Source organism: Tupaia chinensis, unplaced genomic scaffold (genome assembly GCF_000334495.1).
Source record: "Tupaia chinensis unplaced genomic scaffold, TupChi_1.0 Scaffold000283_1, whole genome shotgun sequence".
Taxonomy (NCBI): Eukaryota; Metazoa; Chordata; class Mammalia; order Scandentia; family Tupaiidae; genus Tupaia; species Tupaia belangeri.
Genome location: NW_006159766.1, coordinates 490587 through 502177, shown reverse-complemented (window position 1 = coordinate 502177; position 11591 = coordinate 490587). Strand labels below are relative to the sequence as shown.

The following is an 11591-nucleotide window of genomic DNA, read 5'->3' as shown; positions in this document are numbered from 1 at the left end:
CATATGGGGGACTGGCAGGGGGCACAGTAGTTAGGGACACTCCCACATGGCTGGCCAAGGGTTAAGTCCTGGTCCTGGTGGCTTGCTTTCTCACTTTCCCCCTTGCTCTGCCCCTCTCTGGTCAAATTAAAAATCAATCAATCAAGTTAAATAAAATAATTCTTAGGGGAAAAAAACCTCATGCTGAGCGCTTGTGCGTGTGTGCCCAAGATCCCAAGAGGAGAATGGAGAAGGGATTGCAGCATGGTCACCTCCCCGGGGGATGATTTCTTTCTTTCTGTCTCTGTGTCTCTCTCTAACTCTTTGGGCAACACACACACCATATAACAAAGAATCCTCTAAAAAAAATAACAAATTTATTTCAGTGTAAAAACTTTTGAAATCTGTGGATTTTTTCATAATGTAATACTTCCATGAACTTTTTGAAGACTGTGTGTGTGCGTAGTCTAGACAGATGGATAGCTCCCGCCTAAGTTTTTCTTTTCTTTTTTTTTTTTTTTGAGAGTCTTTTTTGCTATAGGGCATGTGCGTTCGCCAGAAAGACAGAGGCAGACAGAGAGACAGAAAGTGAGAAATCACCCCCCAGGGGGGATGGCTACTCTGCAATCCCTTCTCCTCCATTCTCCTCTCAGGATCTTAGGCACACATGCACACATGCCCAACGTGAGTTTAAACCACCAGGTCCTGGACTTGAACCGTGGTCAACTACATGAGAGTCCAGCGACATAGCCATTACGCTAACTCCTGGTCCCGCTCCTGCCTAATTTTTAGAGGATTCAGCACCTGCAGGAGGTTTCCGATGCCCACAGAGGTAGGGATGTGACAGGAGGATGCCCAGGCAGCGATGGCATGAGACGCACCTCTGTGCCCAGGCTCCTGGATCAGCAATGCCATTCGAGCTTGCCAGGCCCGGAAATGACAGCCCTCGCTGCTGCCAGGAGCTCGGTTCCAGGTGCCCACTGGTCATGCCCTCCCGGGAGACCTGCATTTCTGCAGGCAGACAGGAAGCTGCTGCCACCATCCGCCTGTTGGGTGGACCATTACAAAGTGGCCCACTTCTCAGTCGTTCTCATCGCCCTGGCACCACCCCCTGGGCTCCCGGCGTGCAGTCCCCTGCCCAGGGAAGCAGAACGCCGACTCCTGCCCGTGGTCGGCTGATCTGCTTCTGAGCCGCCTCGTCAGCTGTTACCCGACTCTCACCTGGGCCAACAGCAACAGAAACCAGGCTTGTTGGAAGCTGCACTTACGACGACTGTAAATCGGAAGATGGGGCATGACTCTCATCCCGTGCTGGGCAGTCCAGTCCGAGACCTGTTCATGGGGCGATCCCATAGCCTAGCAATGAGGGAAGATGGCCTTGCGTGGCCAGCCACGGTTCTTCTAATCCTGGCCCTGGCTGCTTAAAAACATGCCCAGTGTGTGGGACCAGCAGGTGGCATAATGGTTACGTTGCTGGACTCTCACATAGTTGACTGAGGTTCAAGTCCGAGACCTGGCAGCTTAAAAAAAAAAAAAGCTCACACTGGGCATATGTGCGTACCCAAAATCCAGAGAGGAGAATGGAAGAGAAGGAATCGTGATGTGGCCATCCCCAGGGGGTGATATCTCACTTTCTGTCTCTCTGGCAAGCACATGGACCCTATAGCAAAAATCTCTCAAAAAAGAAAAGAAAAAAGAAAGAAAACATTTCCGGTGTGTGCATGCACACCTGCTCCTCACATTCCAACAGGATGGAGAAATGGAGAAGGCATGGCAGCATGACTGGTCCCGTGGGGGGCGCTTCTTCCCTCTCTCTCTGGCCAGTGCACACACCCTCCGACAATTAAAAAAAAAAAAAAGAGAAGAGATTTTTGCTATAGGGTGCATGCACTTACCTGAGAGACAGAATGCAAGAAATCACCCCCTGGGGCAGTGGCCATGCAGCAGTCTCTTCTCCTTCAGTCTCCTCTCGGGATTTTGGGCACGCACGCACACATACACATACGTCTATGTAATTTTGGGCACGCACGCACACAGCTGGCATGAGTTGTAAGCCGCTGGGTCTGGGACTCGAACCTCTGTCAACTACGTGGGAGTCCAGTATTTTGACCATTCCAAATAATTTTTTTTAAATTAAAAAGGAATTATTAGAGTCATTTTGTGCTTTCTGTAAAGGGGTTCCAGCTGTTGAAATAAGACGTTGGTGAGGAGGACAAAGCTAACCTGACCTCTCTGTTCCCTTTCAGATGAACTGGGAAGTGAAAACCTGAAAGTGTAAGTCTCCCACTGCTTCCGCCCCATGGGGGTGGGCGAGAGCCAGGAACAGAGCTGGAGGCTGAGCCTTTCCAAACGCGCCCCACTTCTGACCCCGGCCGAGGGCCCTGGCGGCTTGCAGCAGGCTGGGCAAGCCAGAGCCCTCTCCATCTGGGCAGAGGACAGGGGCGGGTGGGCTTTATTTCATTTCCTTCTGTTGGGGCAAGAATCTTTCTGGACCACTTTTATGCATGCTGATTAAAAGCATTCCCACCTGGGGCCAGCAGGTGGCGTAGAGGGGAGGAGACTGGATCCTCGGAGTCTGGACCATGTGGCTTGACAAGCACTGCCTGCATGCCCAAATTCCTAGAGAAAAATGGAGGAAAAGGGATTGTGGGGTGGCTACCCCCCCGCGGGGGGTGATTTCTCACTTTCTCTCTGTCTCTATTTCTCTTCGAGAACAAGAAGAGTCACCACCAGGGAAGGAGAAGAACCCTGGTGGATCAGAAAGCCCCACTGCAAGGGCCACCCCAGGGGAAGGGGAGAAGGGGGGGGTACGTGGAGGGGGCGAGGGAGGGAGGGGCGGAGAGGGAAGGAGGGAGAGAAGAGCCTTCCTCACCCCTCCCAGCAGCCCCACACAGTGAGAGAGGAGTCTCTTCCTCAGCAAGGTGTGGGCCACAGCTGGTGTTCCCCTCCCCCACCCGGCCTACTCTAACCAGGTGCAGCTGAGCCTGGCGAGGGAGGGCAGGGTGTCTGACAGCCAGGGAGGGCAGAAGCCTGCTCAAGTAGTAGGTGCTTTTTTATTTTTGGAGTTTTTTTGCTATAGGGTGTGTGCACTTGCCAGAGAGACAGAGAGACAGAAAGCGAGACATCACCCCCAGGGGGGATGGCCACGCCGCAATCCCTTCTCCTCCATTCTCCTCTCGGGATCTTGGGCACACACGCACACGTGCCCGGTGCAAGCTTAAGCCACCGGGCTCAGGACGCGAACTGCGGTCAACTACATGGGAGTCCAGCGACATAGCCATTACTCTAACTACTGGTACCCCCAGCAGCTTCTTGACCTTGGGGCCTTGATGAAAGCCTCCAGGAAGGGGAAGTGGAGTTGAGCAAGGCTGAAACGGGGCGTGTGCAACGCCCAGCCCTGGCAGCTAGCTGGCAGACGGGCCTGTGCGTTCTCCGAGTTCCCTTTTCAGCCTCTGGCCAGGCAGGGCCCCATGCTGGATAAGTGACAGGTGAGGTTTGTTTTAGAGCCAGCTGTTCTTCCGTTTAGAGCCTAATTCCTTGGCCCCCCAGGCTGCCCCGCCAGTTGTGTTCATCTGAGGGTCCACATTCTCCTCTCCCCGCTGAAGTTCCACTCTCTCATGTGTTGTTTTCAACAAGCTTTTGCTGTTTCTTTCTAGCCCCATTTTTGAGGAAGACACACCCTCGGTTATGGAAATAGAAATGGAAGAACTTGATAAGTGGATGAACAGCATGAACAGGAATGGTATGTGGTCACCGGAAGTGGGTTTTCTTCCTCCAGACAACAGAGGCTGCCGTGCTCTGTAAACACCAGCTCTGTCCCTCCGGGGCTAGACGGCCCTCCCAGACTGGCCCCAGTGTATGCAGCAAGAGCCCAGCCTGACCGCCCTTAGATACTTGTTTAATCACTGCACCAGTTGTTGCCACTGAGTAATTTAATTTCTTTTTTTAGAGAGAGATCTTTGCTGTAGGGCATGTGTGCTCACAGACAGAGAGACAGAAAGCAAGAAATCACCCCCAGGGTGGATGGCCACGCCACAATCCCTTCTCCATTCTCTCAGGATTTGGGGTACGCACACACACGTGCCCAGCATGAATTTCTAGCTGCCAGGTTTGGGACTTTGGGACTCGAACTGTGGTCGACTGTGTGGGAGTCTAGCAATGTAACCATTATGTCATCTGCTGATCCCAACTCTTTGTATATTATAGAATTTGGAGATCTATCATTTTAAACTGTTTATTGATATAAAGCTATCAAGTATAGTTTCATAGATCTGTCCCGTTCATTGCAATAGAGATTAACAAAAGGTGGCTATTTATTTTTATTTTTTTTTTTGGGAGGGAGAGGTTTTTGCTATAGGGCACATGTGTTTGCCAGAGAGACAGAGAGAGACAGAGAGACAGAAAGTGAGAAATCACCCTGCAGGGAGGATGGCCACGCCGCAATTCCTTCTCCTCCATTCTCCTCTTGGGATCTTGGGCATGCACGCACACGCGCCTGGCGTGAGTTTAAGCCACTGGGTCCGGGACTCGAACTGTGGTCAGCTATATGGGAGTCCAGCGACATAGCATTCACACCATCTGCTGTCCTGGTGGCTATTTAACTTGAAATGAACTAAGATGAACTAAAACTAAAAACTTGAGTTTTTCTTTTTCTTATATATATTTTTTTTTCAGAGAGGTTTTTGCTATAGGGCGCCTACGCTCGCCAGAAAGACAGAGAGAGACAGAGAGACAGAAAGCGAGAAATCACCCTCCAGGGGAAATGGTCACGGTGAGAAATCACCCTACTGGGCGTCGTCCCTTCTCCTTTCTCCTTTTGGGATTTTGGGCATGCATGCACATGCACTCCGCATGAGTTTTAGGCTGCTGGGGTCCGGGACTCGAACTGAGGTCGGCTATATGGGAGTCCAGCAACATAGTCATTACGCCAACTGCTGGTCCCAAAACTGAGTTTTAGTAGCCACATTGAGTGCTACTCTTCTGGGCGGTGCAGATGTTGGGCATTTCATGACTGCAGACTGTTGTATTGGGCGGTGCGTATATAGATAGTAACAAATATCCCCGTGTAGCTTAATTTTCAGTTGCTATCTGGCAGTAATGGGAATATGTATTCCTTGCTTTCCATTAAATCAGTAATTGGACTTCCAGGTGATGAGAGCAGGTCCAGCTGGTGGTGTGGTGGTTAAGACAGCTGGATTCCCCCATGGCTAACTCTGCGGTTCAAGTCCCAGACCTGGTGCCTTGAAAAACACTCTAGGCACATGTGTGTGCATGCTCCAGATCCCAAGAGGAGAGCAGAGGAGAAGGGATTGTGCTATGGTCGTTTCTGCACAAACACCACACAGCTCGGGGAACGCATGCGCGCGGGTTGTGCGGAGGAAAGTGAGACCGCGGTGACTCACAGTGCCTTGTCTGTCTGTCCTAGCCGACTACGAGTGTTTGCCGACTCTGAAGGAAGAAAAGGAATCGAACCACAGCCCCAGGTACTTCCCGTTCCTCCCCGAGACTGCAAGCACGGGAGGGGACGGCTCTGCGTGTCATTTGACGTGACAGTTTCCATGATGTGTAGTGTGCGGTGTGCCAGAGAGGAAGTGAGTCCAGAGGGCAGAAGCCACCCAGCCACTATCCTGGTCTGTCCATCTGTCTGTCTTTTTTTTTAAAAAAAAGAATTATTTACTTCATTTTATTTATTATTATTATTTTTAAAATTTGACTGAAGAGAGACAAAAAGGGAGAAGGAGAAAAGGGGAGCAAGAAAGCAAGCCACAGGGGTGGCAGGTGGTGTGGTTGTTAAGGGTACTGGACTCCCACATGGCTGATTGCAGTTCAAGTCCTGGACCTGGAGGCTTTCTTTCTCACTTTCCTCCTCTCTCTCTTTCACAGTCTGTCCCTCTCTCGTCAAATTAAAATAAAGTTAAATATGGTAATTTTTTTTCTTTTTTTTTTAAAAAAAAAAAAAGTCACCAGGTTTGGGACTCAAACCATGGTCAGCCCTGTGGGGGCCCAGAGCCTTTGCCACCATGTTACCTGCCGGCCCCAGTGTTTCTTAAAAAACAAAACAAAACAAAACAAAACAAAACACAAAACAGAAATGAAAGAAAGAATTATTTATTTGATTTTATTTATTAGTTTCATTTAAAAATTCTCTTATAGGGTATGTGCGCTCACCAGAGAGAAACAGAAAGGAAAGTGAGAAAGCAAGCCATCAGGCCTAGGACTCGAACTGTGGTCAGTCACATGGAGTCCAGTACCTTAACCACCATGCGACCCACTGGCTCCTCCTAGTGTTTCTTTATCCTTTTTTGGGGGCAGGGAGGAGAGGTTTTTGCTATAGGGCACGTGTGCTTGCCAGAGAGACAGAGAGACAGAGAGACAGAGAGAAACAGAGAGACAGAAAGCAAGAAATCACCCTCCGGGGGGACAGCCACACCGCAGTCCCTTCTCCTCCATTCTCCTCTGGGGCACACACGCACACGCACTCGGCGTGAGTTTAAGCCGCTGGGTCCGGAACTCAAACCGTGGTCACCTACGTGGGAGTCCAGCGACATAGCCATTACGCTAACTGCTGGACCCTCTTCATCCTAGAAATAAATAGCATTGACCATCGAGAGAGACACTGTTGACTTGGTTTTCCCTTTAGTCATAAAACTTTCTGTTAGGGAACCAGCAGTTAGCGCAATGGCTATGTCACTGGACTCCCACGTAGTTGACCGCGGTTCATGTCCCGGACCCGGTAGCTTAGAACTCACGCCGGGCGCATGTGCGTGCGTGCCCAAGATCCCGAGAGGAGAATGGAGGAGAAGGGATTGTGGTGTGACCATCCCCCCTGGGGGGTGATTTCTCGCTTTCTGTCTCTCTGTCTCTCTCTATCTGGCAAGCGCACACGCCCTATAGCAAAAACCTCTCCAAAAAAAATAATTAAAAAAAAATAAGAAAAAAATAATCTTTCCGGTTAGAGCAAATGAGGTGTGTTTGCCTTGGTTAAGGTGTCTGGTAGGGAAGACAGGTGGAGGTGAGTTTCACCAGGGATAACTGTCAATAAGAGTGAGTGAAGGGGCCCGCAAGCGGCATGGTGGTGGAGGTGCTGGACTCCCACATGACCGGCCGTGGTTCGAGCCCTGGACCTGGTCTCAACTTTGCCTCTCTCTCTCTCTCTCTCTCTCTGTCTCTCTGGTGGTGTGCCTTATAGCAAATGAAAATATAATAATAATAATAATAAATTAAATTAAATAAATAATTATTTAAAGAAAAAAAAAGAGTAAGTGAAAAGAACGCATTTAACAAACAAAAACCCCACCCACCTGGACTGCATTTTTCCAGGAGAGAAAGGAAATGAAAATCTAACAGCACAGCCACCAACCACCAGGTGGCTCTGCTCCATAGAAAGTCCGTGGGGCCGCGTCACCTCCCGGGCTCGGCAGTCTCTGTCCTGTTGTCTTCCGTGCAGATGGCGTGGGGTGGTTTCGCTCAGAGAACTGTCTGGGCAGAGGATGGGAGTTGGTCAGTGACTCAGCAGGTTGGGGACTTGCTCAGAGCTCCGCTGGGATCTCGGGGCACCTCTTCATGGGCAGGGATGGCCCCTGGGCATCCGGAGAGCAGAGAACCTGTGACTGACAGTCTGCTTCATAGGAATAAATGAAAGAACTGTCCCCTCTCCCTGCATGCCATCCGGAGGGCGGTGACAGTCATCCAGAATGCTTCCGGAGTGTGGTCACACGCGTCGGCAGTCCCTGACGGCCGCGCTTTGCCAGGGACAGCGGACTATTAGACAGCCCAGTGGGGCAGCCGGACACATGTCTTGGGGCCCTGCTCGGACTGTCCCCGGAACTGGCTAAGAATGCTCACCCTGCATCTCTCTCCACGTCACACGGCTGCAGCCCCGCTGAGCAGGCCTCAGCTCTGACCCCGAAGCCCACATCTGAGCCAGAGGACAGGACGCAGCGCTGTCTCTGGGTATGGTACGCTCAGACAGATTGCGGTTCAGAAAAGATTCTGACTCATTTAAATGAGATTCTGATATTAACAAGGAGAAGAAGGAAGGAAGGCAAAAAGGAAGAGAAAGAAGGAGAGGAAAGAAGAAAGAAGAGAAGAAGATAGAAGCCGGGAAGAAAGACAAGAAGAGTCCAAGCACTCACAGAGAACCATCTCGCAGTCTCTACCCGGGAGAGTGAGGGCCTGGGCGCGGTGCAGAGCTCGCTCACCTCCAGCATTGGCCCCTCTTGCCGACGGCTGAAATGCCGGTGCCGTTCACACACGTGTCCTTGGCCCTTGAAATCGTTGGCAACACAGAAGAAGGACTGGATGGTGGCCATACAATCTTAAAAATCGGATTCTGGGGACCAGCAATTGGCATAATGGCTGTGTCACTGGACTCCCACGTAGTCGACCGCGGTTCGAGTCCCGGACCCAGTGGCTTAAACTCACGCCAGGCACGTGTGCGTGCGTGCCCAAGATCCCGAGAGGAGAATGGAGGAGAAGGGATTGAGGCGTGGCCATTTCCCCTGGGGGGTGATTTCTCGCTTTCTGTCTCCTTGTCTCTCTCTGTCTTTCTGGCAAGCGCACACACCCTGTAGCAAAAACCGCTCAAAAAAAAAAAAAATCGCATTTCTGGAACATTGATAAGTTGGCCTCTGGGAGTGCAAGTCATTTCTGGCTGTAAGGCTAAAAGCCTTAACCTAGTTGGAGAGCGTTTTAGCTAAGTCACTGTCGTCACGGTTCTCCTTCTTTTTTTTTCTTTATTGAGAGAGTGAGCGAGCAAACAGGAGGTTTGGGGGAGGAGAGAGACAAAGACGTTTGTTTTTCTGTTTGTTTGTTTTGTTTTTAAAGACGTGATCTTGACATGCATCCTCCTGCCCTGGCCTCCCAGCTGGGCCCACAGGCAAGCACTGTCATGCGGGCTCTCCCTCTCCTTCCCTCCATCTCCCTGTCCCTCCCTCCCTCTCCCTCTCTCTCCTTAGGGTCTCCCTGAGCTGCTCAGGCCACCTTGAGCTCCCAGTCCTCCTGCCTCAGCCACCTGAGTTGCTGGTTTTCCCGATGGCAAGCATGTACACACACCGGTGTGTTTTCCAAGCTGCCAGGGTTGGGATTTGAACCACAGCCAGCTATGCAGGCTTGGCCATGTTAAGACTGGCTTCCTATGCAGTGGGAGCCTACTCACTGCACTTGTCCAACTGGACAGAGAAGAGTTTCTTTTAAAATTCTGTTTTTCTTTTCTTTTACTACTTAGCTAAATAAATGAGCTATTCCATAAATTAAAAGGCAGTTTATAGATTAAACATGTGAGAGAGGACCTTTAGGAGTAAGATGCACCCACTGTCTAGCGTGACCGTGACGAGACAGGACATGCAAGAGAACCAGTTTTGAGTGAATTTTTAAGAATAATTATTTTATTTATTTTTATTCATCATTATTATTTTGCTTAATTTGAGGAGAAGGGGAGTAAGTGAGAAAGCAAGCCTCCGGTCCAGGACTTGAACCGTGGTTGGCTATGTGGAAGTACAGCATCCCAACCACCATGCCACCTGCTAGCCCTACTGTGTGAACTTTTTAAAAAATAATTATTTATTTATTAAATTTTATTTGTTATTATTATTATTATTATTTATTTGACCAGAGAGAGAGAAAGAGAAGGTGAGAAAGCAAGCCACCAGGTTCAGGACTCAAACCATGGTCGTCCATGTGGGAGTCCAGTGACTTAAATACCGTGCCACCTGCTGGTCCCATGTGAACATTTTTAGGCCTCTCTGCTCAAATCCATGGTCACTTCTAATTTTTCTCTTTATGAGTTTGCTTTCTCTTTTCCTCTCTATTCCCATAAAAGTCACTTAAAAGTATACTTAAGGGACCAGCAGTTAGCGTAATGGCTATGTCGCTGGACTCCCATGTAGTTGACCGCGGTTCGAGTCCTGGACCTGGTGGCTTAAACTCACACTGGGCACGTGTGCGTGCGTGCCCAAGATCCCAAGAGGAGAATGGAGGAGAAGGGATTGCGGTGTGGCCATCCCCGGGGGGTGATTTCTCACTTTCTGTCTGTCTCTCTTTCTGGTGAGCACACGTACCCTATAGCAAAAACCTCTCAAAAACAAAAAATTAAAAATAAATAAATAAAAGTATACTTAATCAACAAGTATTAAGTGCTCACTGGTTTCCCATGAATCTGAGCATGGTATTATGAGGGATACAAAGTTACATTTCTAATCCTGCAGGGTAGTAGCTTCAAATAACATTGTTAAAGTGCTGGGTGTGTGTGTCTGTGAGTGTGTGTCTCTGTGAGTGTCTGTGTGTGAGTCTGTGGGTGTGTCTCTCTGTGTGTGTCTGAATGTGTGTCTCTGTAGGTGTGTGTGCATGTGTGCTGTGTCTGTGTGTGTGTGTCTGTGTGTGTGGATGTGTGTGTCTGTGTGTCTGAGTGTCTGTGGGTGTGTGTGGGTGTGTGTATGTGTTTCTGTGTGTGTGTGTGTCTGTGTGTATGTGTCTGTGAGTGTGTGTCTGTGTGTGTGTGTTCGTGTATCTGTGACTGGGTGTCTCTGTCAGTATGTGGGTGTGTATGTCTGTGGGTGTGTCTGTGTGTGTCTGGGTGTGTGTCTGTGTGTGTCTGAGTGTGTCTGTGGTGTTTGTCTCTGAGTGTGTGTCTGTGTGTCTGTGTGTATGTCTGAGTGTGTGTGTGTCTGTGCGTGTGTGTGTGTCTGTGTATCTATGAGTGTGTGGTGTGTGTCTCTGAGTGTGTGTGTCTATGTGTGTGTCTCTGTGAGTGTATGTCTGAGTGTGTCTGTGGTGTGTGTCTGTGAGTGTGTGATTCTGTGTGTCTCTGTGTGTGTCTGTGGTATGTGTCTGTGAGTGTGTGTGTCTGTATGTCTCTGTGTGTTTGTGGTGTATGTCTCTGTGAGTGTGTGTGTCTGTGTGTGTGCCTGAGTGTGTCTGTGTGTCTGAATGTGTCTGTGGTGTGTGTCTGTGTGTGTGTCTGTGTGTGTGTCTGTGGTGTGTGTCTCTGTGAGTGTGTGTGTCTGTGTGTCTCTGTGTGTGTGTCTGTGGTGTGTGTCTGTGGTGTGTGTCTGAGTGTGTGTCTGAGTGTGTCTGTGGTGTGAGTCTCTGTGAGTGTGTGTGTCTGTGTGTCTCTGTGTGTGTGTCTGTGGTGTGTGTCTGTGGTGGGTGTTTGGGGTGTGTGTCTCTGTGAGTGTGTGTGTCTCTGTGTGTGTCTCTGTGTGTGTGTCTATGGTGTGTGTCTCTGTGAGTGTGTGGTGGTTGAGGGAAGGAGTGAATGTTGAAAACCGCAGCGTGGCTTGACCAGTAGCCAGGTTAGTCTACACTCCGCACGATCTACGTGGCTTGGACTAACTGGAGGCCTGGCTCTGCTGGTGCTCAGATGCGTGACCTCCGTAATTCCTCCCGGCAGGCCTCTGGCGGGAAGGAGGCCGACCTTACACTCATTAGAGGAGCCTGACTAATTGTTACAAGACCTTGTGCAGAACTGAACTTGCGCGCCCTGAAAACCTAGTTAGAAGTCGCCGTGACAACAGAGAGTTTTCGCGTGCTGTGCCGCCGTCCACGTCCCGTAGGGGCCTTCCTGTGCTCGTAGTGACAGATTGACAAGAGAGCCTGGCCCGAGAGCAGGGGTG

The 11591-nt window shown here is 50.1% G+C and overlaps 1 protein-coding gene and 1 long non-coding RNA gene across 3 annotated transcripts in view; one reads left to right on the top strand and one right to left on the bottom strand.

The window, feature by feature from the left end:
* TMEM154 (transmembrane protein 154) overlaps positions 1-11591 on the top strand; it is a 58854-nt gene that overhangs the window by 38410 nt on the left and 8853 nt on the right. Inside the window, exons 5-8 of one of the 2 annotated variants that reach the window (XM_027772565.1) lie at positions 2226-2253; positions 3636-3721; positions 5405-5462; positions 7609-8189. In XM_027772565.1, the coding sequence (XP_027628366.1) occupies positions 2226-2253; positions 3636-3721; positions 5405-5462; positions 7609-7618 (182 nt within the window). In that variant the 3' untranslated portion in view covers positions 7619-8189. Of the gene's footprint in view, positions 1-2225; positions 2254-3635; positions 3722-5404; positions 5463-7608; positions 8190-11591 lie in introns of those variants that run through there. The other variant, XM_006150315.3, reaches the window with a different exon arrangement.
* Positions 6500-8314, bottom strand: LOC114008086 (uncharacterized). Its single transcript, XR_003549647.1, has 3 exons — positions 8181-8314; positions 7281-7458; positions 6500-6560 (listed from the first exon to the last, which is right to left on the bottom strand). It is a non-coding gene; the product is annotated as an uncharacterized LOC114008086 (long non-coding RNA).